At 38.1% G+C, this 25,446-nt stretch overlaps 3 protein-coding genes across 3 annotated transcripts; all 3 read left to right on the top strand.

Moving 5' to 3' along the window:
* Window positions 1–470: 470 nt before the first annotated feature.
* On the top strand, window positions 471–16,825 carry LOC122985342 (mixed lineage kinase domain-like protein). The gene is made up of 11 exons (XM_044355921.1): window positions 471–724; window positions 3,021–3,450; window positions 4,275–4,352; window positions 5,536–5,713; window positions 8,265–8,365; window positions 9,392–9,527; window positions 11,205–11,289; window positions 11,385–11,527; window positions 14,710–14,759; window positions 15,501–15,641; window positions 16,561–16,825. The coding sequence occupies exons 2-11, from the start codon at window positions 3,027–3,029 to the stop codon at window positions 16,608–16,610; spliced, it is 1,386 nt and encodes a 461-aa protein (XP_044211856.1). The 5' UTR covers window positions 471–724; window positions 3,021–3,026; the 3' UTR covers window positions 16,611–16,825.
* Window positions 16,826–19,120: 2,295 nt separating this feature from the next.
* Window positions 19,121–21,040, top strand: LOC122985332 (tripartite motif-containing protein 16-like). Its single transcript, XM_044355906.1, has one exon. It carries the CDS (start codon window positions 19,314–19,316, stop codon window positions 20,976–20,978), a length of 1,665 nt encoding a protein of 554 aa, XP_044211841.1. The 5' UTR covers window positions 19,121–19,313; the 3' UTR covers window positions 20,979–21,040.
* Window positions 21,041–22,542: 1,502 nt separating this feature from the next.
* LOC122985330 (tripartite motif-containing protein 16-like) lies at window positions 22,543–24,473 on the top strand. The gene has a single exon (XM_044355904.1). It carries the CDS (start codon window positions 22,721–22,723, stop codon window positions 24,392–24,394), a length of 1,674 nt encoding a protein of 557 aa, XP_044211839.1. The 5' UTR covers window positions 22,543–22,720; the 3' UTR covers window positions 24,395–24,473.
* The last annotated feature ends 973 nt before the right edge of the window (window positions 24,474–25,446 follow it).

Genomic DNA, 25,446 nt, shown 5'->3' with positions numbered 1-25,446 from the left:
TCACGTTTAGCTCTGTTCACTTGCTAGCTCGGAACAGTTTAGTAGCCTAAAACTAACATTTTGTAAAACTATTTATTACAGACATGGCACCAAGGAGACAGACGGGGAAGAAAAGAAGGGAGAGAATGTCGAGGTAAAATAAAATCAGCAGAGAGAGGACATGATGGAGGGTGCCTTTAGAGAATACAGGGAGGCATCATTTGTTAATTATTTTTGTATTCACACAACACCTGATTCCCTATTTTACTCTGTATTCTCTGTATTACTATGTTCAATTGTACTATATGATATATGTTCAAATAAAAAAATATTTGAAGTGAAAATGAATGTCTCAATTTACCTCACCAGTTGTCCCATTTTACCTGAACATGCCAACAACGTGAGAGAAGGGGTCTTGGTGTGTTTGAAGGTCTGTAAAAACAAGTGTTCTTCTAAACAAGTATACTTTACTACATCATTTCAAAACAGAAATACTGCAGAGATCCGTGACAACTTATGAAAACATCAGTGGAGTGAGGAACCAGCTATTTGCATGGTCTCCTGGTAATTCTACCAAAAAATGTCCTAAATGACCTGATTCCACTTAACTCCCGGAGATAAACAGGAAATTATGAGCTAAGGGAGGAGCTGAAAGCAAAAGAAGTCAGTTTCACTTTGTCCTAGCGCGCTCAAAACCTGCATACCTGGGTCGAGACGGACAGCTCTCACTGACTTCAACTTTCAGGTAAATAATCTTTGTTTTTCCATCATAGCTAAACTAAACTCACAGCCTGGTCGCCAGAGTAAAACGTTGGCAGTTTACGTTTCTGCAAACCACAGAAACGTTGAATATCTACGTTTCAATACATGTAATACATAGGATATTAACATTTCAACAATACGTATCATATCAAAATGTCAACAATACGTATTATCTCAGCATTTCTACAAAACGTATCATCTCAACATTTCTAAAGTGGCGTATGTAGCTCACATGCGGTATATGAGCTGACATTCCTGTTAGGAGGAGGAGGGGTTGGTGGATGATTAGTAAGTTTGTCAGGAAGAAAGTTGGAATCACCAAGTGGTCTTTGTGCTTAAACCTAAACAGAACTTAACCACAGCGCTGTCACGCCATTACAATAACATCATTATTCAACGGGTAGAAATGTTACTATGCTACGTATGTAGAAATGCTGATAAGATACTGTTGTTTGCAGAAACGTTCAATGCCAATGTTTTCCTCTGGCGATAAGGTCGCAACTCCGCAGCTTACGGCTCTTCTTGAGTCCTCTTGTTGATTCTGTGAGCAGGTTAGTGTGCTGCAGAGTCAGCATGCAGATCAGTAGCGCAGGAAGTCATTTCTCTACATGTTACAACAAGTTTCGCTTTCGCTCTATAAATAAATCTGAAGACAAATAAGAAAAATGCTGAAAATTTTATTTATTTTATTTTATTTTATTTTAGATTTTTTGAGTTTTGTAGAATATTTACAGTCTTTTTAGCATCAAATTCCCTCTTTGTGTTTCCTCGGACAGTGTTTCCCAGTTGAGCTGCAGTGAAAAACCACTAGCCTCCTTTTTTGCGTGAAATAAGGAGACCATCAGCCATTCAAGGATCTAAAAATATATCAGCCACTTCCTGTGGAAAACAAAAGAACATCAAAAAAATGAAAGTAAAAATAATGGACAAATACAGCCCTTTTTTCCAGTATATACTTCACTCATAAAATAATGCAAAGGGTTTTCTAATTCTTCAAAATACAGAGAGTGTGTTTTTAAAGCATTTTAATATCAGCTTTACTATCCAAGTATGTTTATTTCAATTTCTTGGTAGTAACAAATTTGCAAAACTTTTCATATACAACATATTAAAAAGAAACTCCTGAGAACTCCTGAAATTTTACTCCACTTGATGTTTCACTTCATTTTTTATCAGCTCAGTTCATCTGAGTGCCCTTAATTACAGTGAGCCTGTTATGTTGTTTAAAACAGCTGTTATACAACTTTCTGTTGAACAGGTTTGTGAACAATCCAGCGTAACTGGGACTGTGTGAGAGAAAGTCTCAGGAAATGAGTCTCTATAGCCTTTAAACTATCTGGTTCAATATGTTGAACAGCCACAGGTGTCAGAGATGAGACATTAACTGTTTTCCAGTCTATTTATTAAATGTTGTCATCACCATTCAGAATCATTGATGGCATAATACCACAAAGGTTAAGTTACATTGTGTGTTTCGATGAAATTCCTGACCATGTCCCAGTGGTTGCCCAGGTCTTTATTAAAGTCTTTGCATTGACTTATTGTGCAGCAGGATGGTTTGTGCTCTTTCCAGTTAATCAAACCTATGCTTGTGGCTGAGATGATTATTGAGAATGACATTTTCTGGCCCAGCAGACATATGACAGGACAAACCGGATAATTGATAAAGATTTGATTCATAAATGAAACTAACTTGAATCAGCAAGTTTTCACTTCTGGACATTTCTACAAAAGTTGTAATAAAGAACCTCTGATCCCACAACCGTGCCGACAATGGGACATCAGGCATAATCTGGATAATTGTCCTTGATTTGAAAGTATAATGGAAGTTACATAAGCTCTGCACAGAGTTTTACTCTGAATTATCTTATATCTTACACATTTAGAGGATTTGAATGCTGATTTACATATATTTTCCTACTCTGTGCTTGTTAACGATACATTCAAATCCTGCTCTCATGCAACTAGATGAAAGCAAATAAAATGAAAACAATCTTCATGATTTGATTACGCAAACCAACAAAATACACCTGCAGGTACCAACACTTTTAGAGGCATATTTTTCCACTTGGGACAGAGCCAGGCAGCTGTTTCCCCCTGCTGTCAGTCTTAATATTAAACTTGAACACTTTCTCAGACAAAAAAATGTCAATTTAACTTAGTTCAATTTAATTCAGTTTGGTTCAGATTATTTGAGTTGACTCGGACTCGTTTAAACTGGAATTATTTTGCATTCAGCTTTGTTTTATAATGTCTTTGTGTCCTCTCTGTCTCTCCAGCTGGTCATGGACACCATAAAAAACATCCTGTCCATTGCATCAAAGATCCACACCCTGGTTCACAATGTTAAGGCCAATAAGAAGCGCTGCCACCGTGTCGCCCAGCGAGTCGAAGCCCTGGCCGAGCTGGTGAGGTCCATCAAAGAGGGGAAGGAGATGGTTTTAGAAAAGGCTCTAAAGGAACTCTCCTTCACTCTGGAATCAGCACAGGAGCTCATCAAGAAATACACCTTGGCCAACTGGATGGAGCGCATCCTAAAATCTCGGAGCCACGGAGACGAGTTCAACAGTGTGAACGAACGCCTCAACGACACCTTCCAGGATCTGTCTGGAGCTCTGAAGGTTGAGCAGAGGAACATGGTTCGCCAGATTTTTGATATGGCACAGGACAAGGTGGACGGGAGGACGGATGATGCAGAGCTGAAGAAATGTGAGGGAAACTGGTTTTGGCTTTGCCTTTGTAGAGTAGATTAAGCAAAAGTCAGATGGTCCATATGAGCCTAAATTTGATTTTTTAGTTTTAATCTTAAAGGACAGGTTCACCGTTTTTTCAAGTGTGTCTTAAAACAACAGTCAGTTGTCCACATGAACAGTGAAAGAGGTTTTCCCCGTTGTAATCATTCCTCCTGTTCATACTGGAGATTAAAAGATCCTTCAAATGTGCTTTCAGTGTAAGTGATGGAGGCCAAAATCCACAGTGTGTCCACACAGTCATTTAAAAGTTGATGTGAAGCTTACATGAGGCTTCAGCAGTCTGAGTTAGTCATATCAAGTGGATATCTGACACATTTACAGTCTTTTTAGCATCAAATTCCCTCTTTGTGTTTCCTTGGACAGTGTTTCCCTGTTGAGTTGCAGGTGGAAGTATAGTAACAAAAACCCAAAGATATTCAGTTTACTCTCTGAGAGGACTAAAGGAACCAAAAAATATTCATATGTAAGAAGCTCGAACAAGAGAAATTTAGCTTTTTTTTTTCATAAAAAATGACTCCGAGCCATAAATCGATTATACAAACAGTTGGCGATTAATTTTCTGTTAATCTACTAATCGATTAATCGATCATTGCAGCTCTAAAAAGCCTAATTGAAGTCTGTTTCTTACTGTAACCAGACCTGACTAACATAAAGATATGAGTTCAGTGTTTTCTAAATTGATGTTCTATCATAAGATCTTCTAAGAAAGCAGAGTAGAGAGGTTGGATTGGATTCAGAGTCTGGTTGTCTTTGTATGATCAGTGTTTGTGTGTTCCTCAGTGATCCTGGACCACATGAAGGAGCAGAAGGAGAAAACGGACGCAATGCTGATTAACGTGATAAAATTCATGGAGATGTGTGAGTACACTAAATCTCTTAAAGGGGTCATATTCTGCACATTTCCAGGTCTGTATTTATATTCTGGGGCTCAGTTAAAAACTCCTTATTTATCTTATACCGGCTCTTAAGGCAGCCCCTCAGTTCAGCCTCTGTCTGAAACAGGCAGTTTTGGAGGCTACATCAACAAATCATGAAACAAACTATAGTAGCAGGATTTCACTACTTTTTCTCATTCTTTACTAGAAATGTCAGCTTCTTAAATACATGTCTCTGGTTCCTCATTTGACGCTCCAAAATAGAAACAAGGTCACAGCAAGGGCGTCAAAGCACCTCATAATGCTTTTGGTGCATGTTCACCCATTTTAAACAACAGATTTACTTCAAAACATGCGTCAGACACTTTCAGAGCGTTTGGGCCTTTAACTGCAACAGCAGATTTAACATCTTTCTTTTTTCTTTTTTTTTTTCTTTTTTTTTTTTAAAAAAAAGGTATTATTTTTAAACACAAGCCAATTTTTTCAATAAAAAATAAATAAACAAATGTTTTTAAAATTATTAGAATTTTTATTATATGTGTGCACATGTGTATGTGAGTTACTGCCGAACACAAATATTATGAATGAATAATAGGAATAGAACCAATACATTAACACTTAAGAAATAAGGAAACATCAAACAATTTTATTGAAATTAGTAATAAAAATATATAAATTCTTAAATTGATTTTTTCTCACGTTAGAGATAACAGAAGCCATGAAAATAGTTGTAGAAGCAGCAAAAGTGGAATAGAAGCTGAAGCATTAATCAGAGTAGTATTAGTATTTCTAATTATTATTATTTATCTGTAAATAAATGTTGAATTATGTTCCATTCATTTCTTTCCCTCCTCGAGCTTCAGTTGCTGATTGTAGACGCAGTGAGTCAGTTTGCTTTGCTTCGATTTGTGGATGTGTGGCAATATAAAATAAAACTATTAAAGACTTAAAACTAGATTTTGAGACAGAATCCATCTTCCAGACCATAAGATGGAAGATGGACCTGTAATAGCTGATGTTGCAGCTATCCAGTGGTGCAAATTTCTAACAAATTTGCATTTACTCAGATTATCCAAATGATACGGAGACAACGTGGGTGTTTTGGGTCAGTTGCCCACTTTGCCTGCTTGATAATCCAGCCTTGCTTGTAACTTTGTTTTTTACAGTGAACAAGCCCAGCCCCAGTGATGAGGATATCCGTCTGATCAAACCAGAGGAGCTGGAGTACGGACACCCCAAAGTGAAAATCGCGGAAACATCAAACTCAGAGATTTACAAAGGACAGTACCGCGGATTCACAGTGGCCATCAAGCGATACAGCAACCCTGTGAACACCTCCCCGGGGTAGAGAATAATACCAGTGTGGCTTTATTTTTAATTCTATTTAATTTACACCAGTATTTCAGTTGACAACTCTGCCTCCTTTAGAGCCGAAAGCTCTATCACTAGCACTATCTCTTCTTCTGCAATGTGTCAGTGGTGGAATGTAACTAAGTACATTTACTCAAATACTGTACAGTTTTGAGAGACTTGTACTTTACTTGAGCATTTCTTTCTTTCTATTTACTCCACTACATTTATCTCACAGCTGAAGTTGCTTTTGTTGTATCAAATTGTTGCAGAAAAATGTACCAGAGCAAAAAACTCTCTCTTGAAAGCAAAAAGGGAGTCAGAGGTCCAAGCAGCAAAGTGTTCTTTAATGCCGGCAAAAAAGGGGAGCAATCAGCACTTTTACAATGAACCAAATCGCTCTGAAGGTTTTTTCTTTGGGGCATTGTTTTTATGCCCTTGGGTCGGCTTAGGTCACACCTTATCATCCACCCTCCCTAATTTTTGACCAATTATTATGTTACTTTTATCTCCGTCACTCGTTGTTGGTCAAAACTCTTCAAAACAGGTTTTGAGCTGTTTGAGGATATGTACTGGCATATTCAATTCTACCTGATTATATCCAATTTTTATATATAAGTATTGGGAATCATTTTACACCATTATTGCCAAGTTGTCTTCTGGGCTTTTATTTTTTATAAGTTATTCTAGTCGTTTTACACCCTTATTTCTTGATCTCCTCCAGAGAGTATGTTTGAAAGGTGAGGACTTTAGCAGACCCAAGCAAAGTGACATGTAATACAAACACACTCAAATTTCTCCAGTGTATGATTATGATTCTTCTACCGTGCCTCTATACGTACAGTGTGATTAAATATGGTTCATGAGATTATAACTACACCAATACAAATTGTATCACACTAGCCCTTATTGCTTATAAACTTATAAAATCAATCTGCATAGCTTAATATTGTCTTTAAGCACACCAATGACTTTTAATGAAAATACACCACACTTTCCAGATCAATATTTTATAAGTAAATTACATGATGTGTTGTTATAGAGGCAATAACAGTAGCTGCATTAAAATGCAATTAACATGTATACGTCAGTGAATATTAATATTCCAATGATGTATACCATTATATATGATAAATATAACACTCTAAATGTGGTTGAAAAATTTTACTTTTAATACTTCAAGTACATTTTGCTGCCAATACTTCTGTACTTTTACTTCATTTTAAATGCAGGACTTTTACTTGTAATGGAGTATTTTTTTCATTGTGGTATTGCTAACTAAAAGATCTCAGCACTTCTTTAACCACTGGCAGGGTTGTACCTATCGGTGTTCCAAAAATCCATTAAAAGACAAACTTCTGCACTGAATAACACAGTCAAATGCAGATTAATTGCTGGACTACTTACCCTCTTTACACATAGACTGCGTCTACAGTAAGCCACTAAATTCTAAAACGCTGTTTTTGAGCATGAATGACCTGCGTCCAAAGCAGGAGTCCAGCTTGTTTCTGCAAATACCTCCGTCTACATTGAAACGCCAAAACTGGTAGTTCTCCTCCTACTGAGCATCTGCAGAGGACAGACAAGGCAGTCAGCCACAGAAAACCAGCAAAGAAGAAACTGTACACCATTTACGTTTCTGCGGCGGCTTTCTGACATTTAGTTTATTGCAGCAGATTCCAACAGTTTGAGCTGAGAAATGTGGTAGATAGCTACGTTTAACTCTAAACAAGCTGTCAAAGCAGACAATAAAGATAACAACACTCGCATGAAGCCGTCCGCCATTGTTGTTATTGTTTACTCAAATACTGCACAATTTTTCCTGTGAACACTACAACGTCAAGCCGGCATTTTCAAATTTACACACTCTGGAAGCTATTTTGGAAATAGACATGTCCACACTAAGCCAGCTTAATTCGTAAATGTATCGACTTCTCTCTGTTTTGGCCCTCCATCCACAGTTTTTCTTCTCTGAAAACAGAGCTTTTCCAAAATGGCCTCCGGAGTGTGTAAATGTGAAATCGCCGGCCTGGCATTGGAGTGTGTACGGGAAAAATGGAGCTTTGCGAAAACGCTGTCATATTGATGACAAAAAAATGGTGGCAATGGTGCGGAGTTTCATTGGAAGAGGAAGAAGAAACACGGCAATAACTAACACAGTAGGAGCAGAACGAGTTGAAACTTTTGAATTTATTTGGCTTAATGTAGATGTGGCCATTCATGTGTCTCAGATACTGTAACTCAAAAAACTTACTCCATCTAAGATGCAGCTCTGATTTTGAGATACATTGTGACCCTAATTTGCTTAAATCTATAATCTATAGCATTTGACCATGAGGAAATTAAAAGTGTATGAATGTGATATTTGAATATTAGCTGAGTAAGAGATGTAAAATGACAACAAGTCAAATAGACATTCATTCCTTCCAGCCAGTTGAATCGATATTAACACACCGACATCACTTTGAGCTCAGACTTTTTTTATTCAAGGATGTGACTCACTGTATTTGCCACATATCAACAAAAACATTTTCTCTATATTTAGTGTGGTGGAGGATGTTTTCAAGAAGGAAGTTGAAACCATGAAGCGCTTTGAGTCACCCAACATCCTGCGAATGTTTGGTATCTGCAAGCAGGCTGAAGATGGTGAGTAGACCACAGCATCACAGAATATCAGACACATCACAACATCACAAGCTGGCTGTGATGTTACTCAACCTGTTGTATCTTTGTCACGGTCAGATTATTGGACATAAATGATCTGGGAGTCAATTTTTAAAAAAATAGACTTTGACTATAGCTTGGATCTAACTTATAGTCAGTCTTCAGATAGACGTCTAGATTCATCCGTTGCATAAAGGTGTCTAGTCCTTGACTATCTTAACCCTCAAATACTGTTCATATTCTAACAGTGTCCCCTCATAATTAGTTTCTATACCCATTTGCTGAAGAACAAAGCTACTTTTCATTCATAAATACATCATCAGTCATTAATAAATGGATGATTAATCCTAAATTCAGGGAGCAGAAAGTGTATTTCATTATGGAGAAAAAACATTCACAATCACACTATATTATGGTCCTATGTTATATAAAACAGGAGAACATAACAGCCGTGATGATTTCAATGAATGTTATATAATGTGAAGAATGTTTTTCATTTTTTTAATAAATAATAACATAAGATATAATAAGACATTTTTGTATATTCTGGGAAATATATATTAGGAAAGGTTATAGAATGTAATGCTAAAATAACAGTGTTTGGGATGTTTTTAAAGTTAAATTTAAAAAGTTTATTTATTTAAAGTGCAAAATCACACCAGGGTGTCTCAATACACTTTACAGCAGTAAAACAACATTTTACTGCTCTCAAATGTAAAAATGGGTCAAATCTGACCTGAACAGCTAAGTTAACTTGAAAGTGAGTGTAAATTAAGCCTTGTTTTAAACTAAACACCATGGCTGACTGAGTAACTGCGTCAAACTGCTCAGCTACCTTTACCCCAGCAGAAAACTTCTGCCTTCTGCCCAAACACTACAGAACCGGCCTCTGATAACACTCTCTAACCTGGTGGCCCTAATTAATGTTGTACAATTAACTCAGTAATGTATTATTGTATTAAAATGATAAATTACAATAATATGACATGTATTTGTGGCTACCTGAAGGACCCAGCCCTCAATACCTCATCATCACCGAGTACTGTGAGAAGGGAAGTCTGCGACAGGTTCTGGACTCGAAATGCGAACTGTCCTGGACCAGGAAAGCTCGATTGTGTCTGGATGCAGCACAAGGACTCTACCGGTCAGACTACAACTAATCATTCTTTGTCTAATTTACTGGCAAATTTCAATTATGTGCCAGAAATGATAAAACACAGAAAGAAGGAGATAGGAGGAGATAAACACAGTCAGTGCAGGCAAGACAGGAGTTTTATGTTTTCAGAAAATCCAGTGAATTAGACAAATCAACCTCATGGTTCAGGAGTTTTTTTTTTGTTTGTTTTTTTTGTTGAGTTAATTAGGCATCAACATAAATACACACATAACATGAACTACAACATAGAGAGTAACAAAGAGAATCCTTACATGGCTGAGACAAAACTAAACTCTATACAGATAAACAGTGACATACAAATATGCAAATGCATACTCAAATAATAATACATATTGCTATAAAGGTCTATATATCAAGGTTCAAATTGCATTTCAATTGCAATTCAAATGGCACCAAAAACATGATCTTCATATTAAGATAAATTATTAAAAATGAATACATTTGGACACTAGGGGGCAGAATGACTATCATGATTGCCTTATAAATTTTGCGGCTTGCAAGATCAGACAACAACATGATCATCCCAATGAACTTTTATTTGTATCCATGTGATGAACGTAACAAGACCTTCACACTGTATGACCGTATAAAAAGACATAGCTGTCAGTCAATGCCCACACGGAAGACATCAAAGCTACGATAAGTCTTCAAATCTTATTAACGGAGCAATGATTTCCAAAATGACCACCAGCACACTTATTAGACGGCCTTCATTTAGAGACTGAGACCAGAATGACTCATTGAAAACAATGATTGAGAGAGGTTGAGGCTTTTTGAATGGGAGTCAGTTGGAGCAGCTAGCGGCCGTCGGTGGTACTTTAAGGTACTTCAGCCTCAAGACATGGTAGCTGCCACTTTTTGACATCACACAGAGAAAGGACATTATTTCTAATAAAGACAGAGGCTGCTCTCTCTCAGGCAGCGCCATGTTGATTTTCCTCCAGGTTTTGTGGCCATAGTTCTACTGAATCAAACTATGACCCCAAATACCCTGACATCCATAATGTACAGCCAATGGGACTCGGCATCGACAGGAAACTGAAGTTATGACAGTGACAATTTTACTGCAGAGATAAATGGAGGACAAGTTATCTTTGTCCAGTCCCACCAGGAACTGCATAAAAACATGGCAGATAATATCAGAGGATGGTGAAATGAATATTGTGATTGTCCGCAGTTTCCCCGTTCGCTGCCTTTGTACATTTATGTGCTGTTCTTCATTCTCCACACTACCTCCTGCAAACTATCAGCTCCTGAAGCCACCATAAGTCCAATATTCACTCTCCTTTTAGCTCTTGTTTGATCTCCACCAAATCCTGATAGTGAAAAATATCTGGCTCTTTAGCCTCTAGATGTTCCACTTTATTCACCAGTTAGTTTCTAATGTTGTCTGTCTGCAGTTTGGTCAGGTGGGCAGGTGGGTTTTTTAACAGAAAACAGCTGCTGTTGCTGGAACCATACAGTAAAGGTGCTGTAAAAACAAAACTAGTAGTTGAAAGATGCTCTGTGGTTCAGACAAGCAGTCGTTTCTGTTCCAGTGTTAGTAAAAGAAATATTGATTACTCCAGCTTCAAATTAAATTCAATGTTCATGATTTCTTGTTTATAATATAAAGTTCTAATGATTATCACTGTTGTGTCTTAGACTGCACCAGACAGAAGAGAAAAGTAAGGTACATGGATGCATCAAGAGCAGCAGGTTCCTGGTGGCTGAAGGCTACAGAGTCAAGGTAATGCGGCCAGTGCATGCTGGGATTGCTTCTGGCCCATTGGTTGGTGAAAACAAATGAAGTCTTGACATTGTTGTTTGTGGTTTTTGGTACAGTTGGCAGGTTTTGAGCTGGCGAAAACTGAATCGTCGCTGAGAAAGATGACGAAGGGTAGAGACAAAAGGTCGCTGTGCTACTCCTCTCCTGAGATGCTCAGCAACCTCAACCACACCTACAGCAAGGAGTGTGAGATTTACAGGTCAGACACCAACCAGGAATTACACCAGACAGCTGCTCAACACCCGCAGAGATATTAAATTATGTTAAGTTGTTACTGACAGCTTTATGAATACTTTACTAATGCTTTATGGATCAGATATAAGCCGTTAATAAGTGTAAATTTAGGTTAGCCAGGATGTGAAGAATCCTTTTATCATTTCCATGTGGTCAGAATTCATCATCAATGTTGGTAATTCATTCATAAATGTTGAAATAAGCCGGCAAGTCTCTAATACATAGAAAAATTAATACAGTCGATGTGAGGTGTGGATGAGTATATACACCAATAACATGATAGAAACTAACAGTATATTATACACAGATGATTTGAAATGGTTTCTTCCTACAGACAACCGATACCCCCTGCCGGTGTGTGGATAAGGCACCGACAGACGGCTGTCCTCTACCTCTGACCTAGATATCGAACGTAGTTCCCAAAATCTACACACAAGACGATCCAAGCCTTGCTTAGGAAACCAAATTCAGCCAGGCTTCTATAATCACCAGCTGTCGTTGAACCACTACTAACGGGCCTATTTACTCAGGAATTCCTAACAGCCATGGGTGACAACGAAGTGTATTGGTGCAAATAGGTGTTGGAGGTCAGGTAACAGGTAACAGGTCATCTCTGGAGGAGGCCCACTCTGACGGCCAATTAAACCCATAATAATAAATTTCTCAACCTAATTCTATTCTGACATCATACATCTATCACATGTACAGCAACATGTTGACCTCAGTCACTAAACCTTAACCATTGCCCTCCTGTTATTCAATAAACACTGCAAATGTATCTTTAACAAATTTCAACATAATTTTTAATCAAAATAAATTTAAATCTAATGTCAGTCTATCCCAAAGGAGGTGTCTTTGCTTACCTGGGAGAAACCACAAGACCTCAGAGGTCAGGAGTCAGGATAATTGGTTGGAGTGTGTAAAAACACAAACCAGTTTTATTTGGTTTTACAAAATAAGTAATCTAAGAATGCAAATTGTAAAATACAAAAACTTGAGCAAAAAATTAAAAAGCATAAAGCTAAAATCTAAAGAGAGTCTCAAAGAGATCTCTCTTGAGAGGTTCCACAAAAAGAAAAGGGAACCTCGATGCTCTCTTGGCTTTTCTTTTTATAACTCTACAACTCCCTCTTATTTGTATTACCACATATCGTCTTTCTCCAGGACATATATCAGTTACATGCTGATGTTACATGACTTTATACAAAATAATGACCTTTTCTTTATCTGTCACTTACATCAGATTACATGGATTTTTTGAACTTCTTCTTTTTTACATTTGAGATTAAAATCAGGGATATCTGCTAGGTGCAGAAGACCGCTTCTCCTTTGCCTCAGGTTATCTGACGGTTGTCTATGTTTTTGATGTTTGTTTGTGTTTAAGTCATTCTTGACAGTTCAGATCTACTTCAGTACAAATTACACAAATTGTGTAAATTTCCCACAAATGGTGCAAGACACTAAACTATGTTTAATTTGTCACCAATTAAAATTGAATAAAATAGTCAGAAGTAGGCTTGAGTAGAGTTTGAGACAAACTGGTTTTAAACTGACTGCAAAAATTGTTTGCACTACTTTACACACATAACTACAGTCGTTGTGTATCGGGCTCTGAGCACTTTGCGGGTGACCTACGCTCAACAATGTACCTGAATGCCTCCTTAAAAGCTTTGTTTTCACTGTCTACTTTTCTCTTTTTAGAGCACTTTGCTCTGAGCACTTTTCTCTGCCTTATGTCACACCTCGTGTCTGATCACTCGCTGACTCCCTGACTATCGCGTATCCAAATTGAACCAAATTCAACACAGCACTTCCTTTTGTCGGTCTAGAGTTGATCAGATGAACAGTTCAAGAGATATGCGAAGGACATACAGACATACAGACAGAGATTCCTTCCTTTAGTAGAGATTAATAAAGGCTTGTGACTTTCTCATTTTCTAATGAGCAGATATTCATGGTTCCCAGAGGATGAATCCTGCTGACTTTTGTGATCTCTTGACTTTCCACTAGCGCCACCAGGAGGTTGACATTTGTAGTTCAAAGTGAAATATCTTGACAACTACTGCAGATATTCATGGTGCCTGAAGGATTAATTCTAATGACTTCGGTGATCCTCTGATTTTTCATTTAGCGCCATCATCTGGTCAGCATTTAATTTTCTCCAATACTTACATAATACCTGCAAAAGTAATGACATTCCTATCAGGCTCAGATGTACTTTGTGTTTAGCTCATGTCATAGAAAGGATTAAAAACAACAACAAAAAAACTCTCTACTTCAAGATGCAAAATTTCTTTTGAAGAACAAGAAAAAGTTTGTACAAAAGATTGCTCCAGACGTTGCTGATTTTATCAGGATATGTGCTCATGGAGAGAGCAGAAAGGATCTTTCTCTGGCATTTTCCCTACAACACTTCATACTGTATTACAAAGAAGTCATCCCATTGGGCCGCTCCAGAGACACCGATGTGTCGAAATTTAAATTAAGAGGCTAAACAAAAGGTAGCAGCACAAACACTACAGAGTACAAAAAATCTAGTGACAAAGTTAAAAGAAAAAGAAAAAGTTTAAAAGTCAAAACACTTAAAGGGAAGGTTCACAATTTTTCCAAGTCTGTCTTAAAACAACAGTCTGGAGCCCAAATGAACATTGAAACATGTTTTTCTTGCTGTAATCATTCCTCCTGTTCATACTGACCATTAGAAGATCCCTTCATAATGACCTTACAATGGAAGTGATGGGCGACAAAATCCACAGTCCTCCTTCTGTGCAAAAATATATTTAAAAGTTTATCTGAAGCTAATATGAAGCTTCAGACGTCCAAATGAGTCAAATCAAGTAGATATCTTTCAACGTTACAGTCTTTTTAGTGTCAAAGTCCCTCTTTTTGTTACTATACTTCCACCGCAGCTCAACAGGGAAACACTGTCCAAGGAAACACAAAGAGGGAATTTGATTTGATCTGATAATGTTAAAGCCATAAAACACTGAAAAGGCCACTGCTTTGCTCAATCTGCAGATATCAGCTGATGACTTCCCACTGCTCTCTGGTTCTCTGTCTATAGATGAGATGGACCAATGATTGAGTGAAGATTCTCAAATCAAGCAATAAATCATTTCTCACTATCTTGTAAATGTTGTCTTTCAGCTTTGGGATCGTCCTGTGGGAAATTGTGACCCGTCAGAGACCTTTTGAAGGTGTGTATGTGCAGAGCGGACATCAACATCCAACCCCAAACCAACACAACTTCATGCTGACCACAGCCACTGCTCTCTGTGAAAAGAGGAAACTTTTATCTTTTAACAGCTGCATGTCAAGCCTGCAGTAGTTAATCTGCCATCCACCAGTTCCCTGTTAAAACCTCTTTGCAAGATATCTTGGTGTCCTGTTTGACAGCGATTTATAGTTATTAATAGGTCATTAATGAGTGTAGAAACAAACAATTTTAGACATGAAATTTGTTATAATCCCTCCTAGAGCTGCAACAATGAGCTATTTTAATAATCGAATCATTGTTATTTTACAAAACAAAAATGAAAAATATTTGCTTGTTCCAGCTTCTCAGATGTGAGGATTTGATGGTTTTCTTTGTCTTTGTCTTTCTTTGTCAATTTGGGCTGTGGGAATTTATAAAGAGCATTTTTGTCACTACTGTCTGACATTTTATAGACAAAACTATAAATGGATTAAATAAATAATCATTAGTTGCAGCCCTAATCCCTCCTGCACCGCTGCTACACTTTTACACACACGTAACTCAAATCACAGATTGTGGCTTTAAAGTAAAGTTGAGCTTTTTAAAGAATTTAAACATTACACACAATCAGATCCTCAGATATGTGCATTTCTAATCACTTTAAATTTACTGCTCCTGAATAAACTGCTTTATGCTGCAGTGCGTTGTATGTTACTGTTGTGTTATACTGTATTTCTTCCAGGTTGTTCAAATGAGGAAATCAGTCAGAAAGTATGCAATGAGAAATATCAAGAGCCGCTCCCTGACGACTGTCCTGAACCACTGGGATGTCTGATCAACGCCTGTCGGACCTATGATAGCTTCCAGAGGCCATCTGCTGGAGGTAAATTACAATCACTGTCATCATCATACACACGGTCACATTAAAGGTGCTGTAGCTGCTAGAATGACTTACAATGAGTGGACAGGTTTCAGTGCATGATTTGATACTGTATATAGAGACATTATTTTATTGGATTATAATCAGTGATGGAAGAAGTATTCAGATCCTTTATTTAAGAAAAAGTACCAATACAGCAATGTACAAATGCTCCATTACAAGCAAGATGTAGTCAAAGTATTGCAGTAAAAGTAGTGGTTTGATCCCTCTGACTGATATATTATTATATATGACATCATTAGATTATTAATAGTGAAGCATCAGTGTTAGAGCAGCATGTTACTGTTGTAGCTGCTGGAGGTGGAGCTAGTTTACACTACTTTATATACAGTTAGCTAGTTTAGTCCAGTGGTTCCCAACCTAGGGGTCGGGGCCCTCCAAAGGGTCAGCAGATAAATCTGAGGGGTGGTGAGATGATTAATGGGAGAGGAAAGAAGAAAAAACAAAGTTCTGATACACAAATCTGTTTTCAGTTTTTGGACTTTTTCTCTAATCTTTGATTTGACCTTTAACAATGTAGTGTAATTTATGAGCTCATAATATGTTATTTATGTAAAATTTTAATCTGAAAAGTAACTAAAGCTGTCAAATAAATGTAGTGGAGTATAAAATACAATATTTCCCTCTGAAATGTAGTGGAGTGGAAGTATAAAGTAGCATCACATGGACATACGCAGAGTACGCATAGTACAAGTAAAGTACAAGTACCTCAAAATTGTACTTAAATACAATACTTAAGTAAATGTATGTAGTTACTCTCCACCACTGTAAAACCTCATTCTAAAAGGTTGTTTACACTGTTAGCAAGCATCTCTAATAATAATAATAATACTAATACTGGGTCTATTTTTCTCTTCTACAGTGCTGGTGGATAAACTGCGCAGCGTGGTGGCACAGATGGAGGAGGAATGAAACGTTTCATCCCTCTGCCTCCTCGTCAGCTGTCCTCAGGGATTCTGCTTGTGATCGTGCTCAGGAGAATGTTGTCAAGTCTGAAAACTGGCCTGTAACTAAGAAAATTATGATATAATATAGAGCTGCAATGATTAGTTGATTTATCGACTAGTCACCAGCAATATTTTATAATCAATTAATAGTTTTGAGTAATAAAAAAATATCCAAATTCTCTGATTCCAGCTTCTCATGTGAATATTTTCTGGTTTCTTTAGTCCTCTATGACAGTAACTGAATATCTTTGGGTTGTGGACTGTTGGTCAGTACAAAACAAGACATTTGAAGACATCATCTTGAGCTTTGAGAAACAGTGATCGCCATTTTTCACCATTTTCTGACATTTTATAAACCAAACAACTAACTGATTAAATGAGACAATTATTAGCAGATTAATTAATAATGAAAATGATCATTAGTTGCAACCCTTATAGACAGTAAATCACAACAAGGCACTAAAGGCCATAAGTTGTTATCTCAGTTTATGAGTTGACTCTTGGATAAGCATGTCTTCAATCTAAAAATCAACCTTCTTATGGATTTTCTTACAATTATAGTGTGTTGTTTGAACAGCATCATAACTTAAAATGTCTTTTTAATGATTGTATATTAAGGAGCCCAAACACCTGCAGGATGAGCTGGTATTGTGTTGTCATTTTGCAGCTGGTAGTACTACAGTATTTTAGTGTACTTTCCAGAATAACTAGGTAAGTTGTATTCTATAGCGCAACAAGTCTTCACTACCTTGTATATCTTCATGTCATACAAGAGCAGTATGTGGCTGTCATGTACAAACTTGTTACCAGAGGTGGAAGAAGTTCTCAGATCCTTTACTTCAGTAAAAGTACCAATTCAGCAATGTAAAAATACACCATTACAAATAAAAGTCCTGCATGAAAAATCTCACTTAAGTAAAAATACATAAGCACTAGCAGCAAAGTGTACTTAAAGTATTAAAGTAAAAGTACTGTGAGAACTTTGAGTGTTTTATTAATTTTTCCAGACATGAAAACTGAACACATTCAGGAGTTTGGAGTCATATTGACTTTAATTTTAGCAGTCAAACTCTCCCTGCTGTCCATAAGAAGTGATGCAACAAGAATCCTGATCCTTCAATACAAGTAGAAATATTTCTGTCAGTAAAACAATCTTCATGAATCAGACCGTTATGGCTGAGTAAAATCTAAAATCTGATTTGATCTATATGTCATATATCGCTCCAACAAAATCATACTGTATAAAATAAATTGTGGATATTTATAAAGACATGAGCAGGGAAAGGAGTGTGTGTGCTAATTACTCTACAACCTATCCTATTAAGATGTTAATGAGATGGCTTCAGCACCTCTGGTGAGTAATAGCTGGTTGCAGCGTTGGGGGCTAAACAACTAGCATGCAAAATGCTAACAACTCTCTGCTAACACAACCACCAGTGCACACTGTATACGATACACAACCACACTGTATATGCTTGGCAGAGCACTAAAGAAGTCAAAATTTCAAAAATTGGAATCTTCGGAAAAATTATTGATAATTCAAAAATTATAAATTATTGATTATTGCAGATAACTATTGCAAAGAAAAGGCTGATATCAGGGAAGCCTCACACGGGGCACCAATCTGCTGGGACTGGTGGGAGCGGTATGACTGTGAACAACAAAACCAAATAATCTGATGCATTCATGTTCTCTGAGAGCTGCAGATTCAGAGCTGCAACAAATAACTATTGATTTGTTTAAATTCATCTAATATTAAAAATGAACCTTTTACTCGATTTTACATTCTTAATTTAACCTGGTTTTTCACAAATACTTAAAGAATGTTATCAAATAAAAGGATTTCATTATCTTTTTTATTACATTACTGGAATTTTATCATTTCTACAACAGTGATTCATTTCTCTGTTGTTCATCTAGAGTATTTCTGTAATCAATAGAAAGTTTGATTAAACTGAATATCAGGAGAACTCAGTAATTTTAAAACCTGGGGAGTCATTTCAGTTTCTGAGAACACCTCGGTAATTACAGTAACTAACAGGTTTACATTGTTCATTCGACAGCCAGTCGATACTGTAGATCTATATTCAAATGATAAAACATTGGAGCAGTGATCAGGTGTTTTCCTTCCAACTATCAATATGTAGAAATGATCAACTAACAGTTTAAACTGTTAATTAATTGTACATGAATTTTAAGTTTAAACTTTAGAGTTTAAACTGTTACTTAATCATTTCTACATATTGATAGCTGACTTCTACATATTTGACAGTGGAGATGCTGTGCGTCATTGTCGTCTCCTCAAAATAAGGCTGTAGTGAGTGAGGACGTCCCTTTAGGTAAATTGAATTCCTCCGTCCTTGCTGGGAGGAGGTGAGACATGAGTGAAGGAAGCGAGGAGCCACATCAGCCAAATGAAAAGCAGCCAGTATCCTTTTAAAACTGCTCCTCTACTTTGAATGACTCAGCGCTTGATAAGCCCTCCCTCTTCTTCCTGCTTTCAAACACAAAAAGCTCTACTCTGTGCTCATATTTACTTGTTCCCTCCCCTTCAGATCTACAGTTTGAAGATGGGCGTAACCAACATGTAATGTAGCACAAGAGGTGTCAAACATGTTTTACTTCTCAGGAAGTGAAACTCAGACAGTCGTTGATACTGAGAGCTGAAATGGCGCAGAAAGGAGATCAGCTCGACCAAGAAACCTTCTCTTGTTCCATCTGTCTGGATCTACTGAAGGATCCGGTGGCTATTCCCTGTGGACACAGCTACTGCATGAGCTGTATTAAAAAACACTGGAATGAAGAGGATAAGAGGAAGATCTACAGCTGCCCTCAGTGCAGACAGACCTTTGCACCGAGGCCTGTCCTGGTGAAAAACACCATGTTAACAGCTTTAGTGGAGCAGCTGAAGAAGACTGGACTCCAAGCTGCTCCTGCTGATCACTGCTATGCTGGACCTGAAGATGTGGCCTGTGATGTGTGCACTGGGAGGAAGCTGAAAGCCCTCAAGTCCTGTCTGGTGTGTCTGGCCTCTTACTGTGAGGAACACCTGCAGCCTCACTTTGAATCAGCTACATTTAAAAAACACAAGCTGGTCGACCCCTCAGAGAAGCTCCAGGAGAACATCTGCTCTCGTCATAATGAGGTGATGAAGATGTTCTGCTGTACTGATCAGCAGAGTATCTGTTATCTCTGCTCTGTGGAGGAACATAAAAGCCATGACACAGTCTCAGCTGCAGCAGAAAGGACTGAGAGGCAGAGAGAGCTCGAGGTGAGTCGACAAAACATCCAACAGAGAATCCAGGACAGAGAGAAAGATGTGAAGCTGCTTCAACAGAAGATGAAGGCCGTCAATCGCTCTGCTGATAAAGCAGTGAAGGGCAGTGAGAAGATCTTCACTGAGCTGATCTGTCTCATCCGGAAAAGAAGCTCTGATGTGAAGCAGCAGATCAGATCCCAGCAGGAAACTGAAGTGAGTCGAGTCAAAGAGCTTCAGGAGAAGCTGGAGCAGGAGATCACTGAGCTGAAGAGGAAAGACGCTGAACTGAAGCAGCTCTCACACACAGAGGATCACAACCAGTTTCTACACAACTACCCCTCACTGTCACAACTCAGTGCATCTACAGACTCATCCAGCATCAATATCCGTCCTCTGAGCTACTTTGAGGATGTGACAGCAGCTGTGTCAGAGCTCAGAGTTAAACTACAGGACGTCCTGAGGGAGAAATGGACAAACATCTCACTGACAGTGACTGAAGCTTTACTGTCAGAAGCAGAGCCCAAGACCAGAGCTGAGTTCTTAAAATATTCATGTGAAATCACACTGGATCCAAACACAGCATACACATATTTGTTATTATCTGAGGGGAACAGAAAAGCAACATACATGAGTCAACAACAGTCTTCTCGTCACCCAGACAGATTCACTAATTGGAGTCAGGTCCTGAGTAGAGAGAGTCTGACTGGACGTTGTTACTGGGAGGTGGAGTGGAGAGGGGGAGGAGTTCGTGTAGCAGTCGCATACAAGAATATCAGCAGAGCAGGAAACTCAAATGAATGTGGATTTGGATTTAATGACAAATCTTGGATGTTAGATTGTAACACTAACAGTTATAAATTTTGGTTCAACAACATCAGAACTCCCGTCTCAGGTCCTGGTTCCTCCAGAGTAGGAGTGTACCTGGATCACAGAGCAGGTATTCTGTCCTTCTACAGTGTCTCTGAAACCATGACTCTCCTCCACAGAGTCCAGAAAACATTCACTCAGCCTCTCTATGCTGGACTTCGTCCTTATTATTATGGAGTCACAGCTGAGTTGTGTAAACTCAAATAGACAGAAGTCATTTCAGACTTCATGTGTCAGATTCTGTTGTAATTCTTCATGTTTTTGTCTCCATTGTTTCTGAGAGCTCGTTGCTGTGGTGTTTCTGAACTGCACAGAGATCAGCTGTCAATCAAACTGGGATTGTCAACACTTATTTTCTTTTCATTTGTTGTTCTGTTGATGTTTTCAGTTTCTTTAAATGTGACTTTTTGCTGTGTGTTTTTATCCATGGAGGATATCACTGCTCATGATGATGTTTTTAACCTTCACTGAAGTTTCTTCAGATGAAAATGTGAACTTCTCTTTGTTCTAAATGTTAGTTTCATGTTTGTATTGATGTATTTGTGTGCTGTTGTTTCTCTTCCACTTCAGTGTCTTAAACAGAGAAAACAGCAGAACTTCCTTCATCATAGATATTTTGTTCTCATCACTTTGTAGATTCATAAACTGTAATTATCATGATAATAATCAATGAGCAGATCATTTATTATGTTCTTGTACATTCTGGGTTAAACTAACTGATTGTGTGGATGAAGTGAATCCGTACATGAAATCATTGAACAAGAGTCATTTAACAGACTTTACTGATCGGATGTGTGAACAATCTGAAGCTTTACATAATCAATAAAGTTATTATTTCAACAGTGAGCAAAGTGTTTTCTTCTGTCTTCATCTCAGGATCTCATTCAAAGCTTGTGGAGAAAATGTGGAACTAAAATGAGAGTTTATTTGAGGCAGTTTTCCTCCTGAAACACCACAAAGTACAGAGTTCATGTTCAGAGCAGACAAACGTTTGTCAGTCAGTCTCTGTACTTTCAGCTTTCTTCACTAAAACATTTATACAGCAATACATATATAACAAACTGATCAAATGTGTTATGTGTAAGATATTCATCTGAAAAGTAACTAAAGCTGTCAAATAAATGTAGTGGAGTAGAAAGTACAATATTTCCCTCAGAAATATAGTGGAGTGGAAGTATAAAGTAGCATCACATGGATATACTCAAGTAAAGTACAAGTACCTCAAAATTGTACTTAAGTACAGTACTTGTGTAAATGTACTTTGTTACTTTCCATCACTGCTTGTTAGTCAGAAGATTTAACACCGACTCTGCAGACTGTTGTAACTCCATCTCAAACTGAAAAGTGCTCCATCTAGTGGTTACTAGTTGTAGCAACAAGCAAACTGAAACAAGTCTGTATTTTGTTGTTGTTGTTACTTTCTTTTAGTCTTTTAGCCTTTATATTTATTATGATTAACTGATTCTTTCTGTGATTAAAAGAGGTGACTGATGCAACATAAGTGGTGATGTTTAAATGCTAAAATATGTAAACACATAAATATCAGTCTTGGAAAGTAACTAAGTACATTTACTCAAACACTGTGCTTCAGTATAATTTTGAAGTTCTTGTTATTTACTTGAGTATTTCCATTTAAGTTACTTTAGATTTCAGATTTGTGGCGAGGAGCCACATTAGCCAAATGAAAAGCAGCCAGTATCCCTTTAAAACTGCTCCTCTACCTGAAATGAATCAGCGCTTGATAAGCCCTCCCTCCTCTTCTTGCTCTCAAACACAAAAAGCTCTACTCTGTACTCATATTTCCTTGTTCCCTCCCCTTCATATCTACAGTTTGCAGATGGGTGTAACCAACATGTAATGTAGCACAAGAGGTGTCAAACTTGAAGTGGAAGTGAGGAAGTGAAACTCAGGAAGTGAAACTCAGACAGTCGTTGCCACTGAGAGCTGAAATGGCACAGAAAGGAGATCAGCTCGACCAAGAAACCTTCTCTTGTTCCATCTGTCTGGATCTACTGAAGGATCCGGTGGCTATTCCTTGTGGACACAGCTACTGCATGAACTGTATTAAAGGCTTCTGGGATGAAGAGGATCAGAGGAAGATCTACAGCTGCCCTCAGTGCAGACAAACCTTCACACAGAGGCCTGTCCTGTTGAAAAACACCATGTTAGTAGCTTTAGTGGAGCAGCTGAAGAAGACTGGACTCCAAGCTGCTCCTGCTGATCACTGCTATGCTGGACCTGAAGATGTGGCCTGTGATGTCTGCACTGGGAGGAAGCTGAAAGCCCTCAAGTCCTGTCTGGTTTGTCTGGCCTCTTACTGTGAGGAACACCTACAGCCTCACTTTGAATCAACTACATTTAAAAAACACAAACTGGTCGACCCCTCAGAGAAGCTCCAGGAGAACATCTGCTCTCGTCATAATGAGGTGATGAAGATGTTCTGCCGTACTGATCAGCAGAGTATCTGTTATCTCTGCTCTCTGGAGGAACATAAAGGCCACGACACAGTCTCAGCTGCAGCAGAAAGGACTGAGAGGCAGAGAGAGCTTGAGGTGAGTCAACAAAACATCCAGCAGAGAATCCAGGACAGAGAGAAAGATGTGAAGCTGCTTCAACAGGAGGTGGAGGCCGTCAATCGCTCTGCTAATAAAGCAGTGAAGGACAGTGAGAAGATCTTCACTGAGCTGATCTGTCTCATCCAGAAAAGAAGCTCTGATGTGAAGCAGCAGATCAGATCCCAGCAGGAAACTGAAGTGAGTCGAGTCAAAGAGCTTCAGGAGAAGCTGGAGCAGGAGATCACTGAGCTGAAGAGGAAAGACGCTGAACTGAAGCAGCTCTCACACACAGAGGATCACAACCAGTTTCTACACAACTACCCCTCACTGTCACAACTCAGTGCATCTACAGACTCATCCAGCATCAATATCCGTCCTCTGAGATACTTTGAGGATGTGACAGCAGCTGTGTCAGAGCTCAGAGTTAAACTACAGGACGTCCTGAGGGAGAAATGGACAAACATCTCACTGACAGTGACTGAAGTGGACGTTTTAAGGTCAAAAGCAGAGCCCAAGACCAGAGCTGAGTTCTTAAAATATTCATGTGAAATCACACTGGATCCAAACACAGTAAACACACGTCTGTTATTATCTGAGGGGAACAAAAAAGCAACATTCATGAGTCAACAACAGTCTTATTCTCGTCACCCAGACAGATTCACTAATTGGACTCAGGTCCTAAGTAGAGAGAGTCTGACTGGACGTTGTTACTGGGAGGTGGAGTGGAGAGGGGGAGGAGTTTATGTAGCAGTCGCATACAAGAATATCAGCAGAGCAGGACACTCTCATGAATGTCGATTTGGATTTAATGACAAATCTTGGTCTTTAGATTGTAACACTGACAGTTATAAATTGTGGTTCAACAGTATCTCAACTCCCGTCTCAGGTCCTGGTTCCTCCAGAGTAGGAGTGTACCTGGATCACAGAGCAGGTATTCTGTCCTTCTACAGCGTCTCTGAAACCATGACTCTCCTCCACAGAGTCCAGACCACATTCACTCAGCCTCTCTATGCTGGACTTCGTCCTTATTATTATGGAGTCACAGCTGAGTTGTGTAAACTCAAATAGACAGAAGTCATTTCAGACTTCATGTGTCAGATTCTGTTGTAATTCTTCATGTTTTTGTCTCCATTGTTTCTGAGAGCTCGTTGCTGTGGTGTTTCTGAACTGCACAGAGATCAGCTGTCAATCAAACTGGGATTGTCAACACTTATTTTCTTTTCATTTGTTGTTCTGTTGATGTTTTGAGTTTCTTTAAATGTCACTTTTTGCTGTGTGTTTTTATCCATGGAGGCTATCACTGCTCATGATGATGTTTTTAACCTTCACTGATGTTTCTTCAGATGAAAATGTGAACTTCTCTTTGTTCTAAATGTTAGTTTCATGTTTGTATTGATGTATTTGTGTGCTGTTGTTTCTCTTCCACTTCAGTGTCTTAAACAGAGAAAACAGCAGAACTTCCTTCATCATAGATATTTTGTTCTCATCACTTTGTAGATTCATAAACTGTAATTATCATGATAATAATCAACGAGCAGATCATTTATTATGTTCTTGTACATTCTGGGTTAAACTAACTGATTGTGTGGTTGAAGTGAATCCGTACATGAAATCATTGAACAAGAGTCATTTAACAGACTTTACTGATCGGATGTGTGAACAATCTGAAGCTTTACATAATCAATAAAGTTATTATTTCAACAGTGAGCAAAGTGTTTTCTTCTGTCTTCATCTCAGGGTCTCATTCAAAGCTTCTGGAGAAAATGTGAAACTAAAATGAGAGTTTATTTGAGGCAGTTTTCCTCCTGAAACACCACAAAGTACAGAGTTCATGTTCAGAGCAGACAAACGTTTGTCAGTCAGTCTCTGAACTTTCAGCTTTCTTCACTAAAACATTTTAATGCTTTCCAGGTGGAGCTAATTTTAACACCTTATACTACTGAATAGTCTAATCTATAACAATACATATATAAGAAATTGATCAAATGTTTTATGTGTAAGATATTGATCTTAAAAGTAACTAAAGCTGTCAAATAAATGTAGTGGAGTAGAAAGTACAATATTTCCCTCAGAAATATAGTGGAGTGGAAGTATAAAGTAGCATCACATGGAAATACTCA

The sequence above is a fragment of the Thunnus albacares genome, chromosome 7 (assembly GCF_914725855.1).
Source record: "Thunnus albacares chromosome 7, fThuAlb1.1, whole genome shotgun sequence".
Lineage (NCBI taxonomy): Eukaryota > Metazoa > Chordata > Actinopteri > Scombriformes > Scombridae > Thunnus > Thunnus albacares.
The sequence above is the reverse complement of the archived record's forward strand: the minus strand, read 5'-3'. Positions and strand labels throughout refer to the sequence as shown.

What these genes read in the sequence shown, in the direction of transcription:
- LOC122985342 (XM_044355921.1), top strand. Translation starts at nt 3,027, where the DNA reads ATGGACACCATAAAAAACATCCTGTCCATTGCATCAAAGATCCACACC. An exon ending in CTGCAAGCAGGCTGAAGATG is followed by an intron (nt 8,366 to 9,391) that starts GTGAGTAGACCA and finishes GGCTACCTGAAG; the next exon opens with GACCCAGCCCTCAATACCTC. An exon ending in GCAGCACAAGGACTCTACCG is followed by an intron (nt 9,528 to 11,204) that starts GTCAGACTACAA and finishes GTTGTGTCTTAG; the next exon opens with ACTGCACCAGACAGAAGAGA.
- LOC122985332 (XM_044355906.1), top strand. Translation starts at nt 19,314, where the DNA reads ATGGCGCAGAAAGGAGATCAGCTCGACCAAGAAACCTTCTCTTGTTCC.
- LOC122985330 (XM_044355904.1), top strand. Translation starts at nt 22,721, where the DNA reads ATGGCACAGAAAGGAGATCAGCTCGACCAAGAAACCTTCTCTTGTTCC.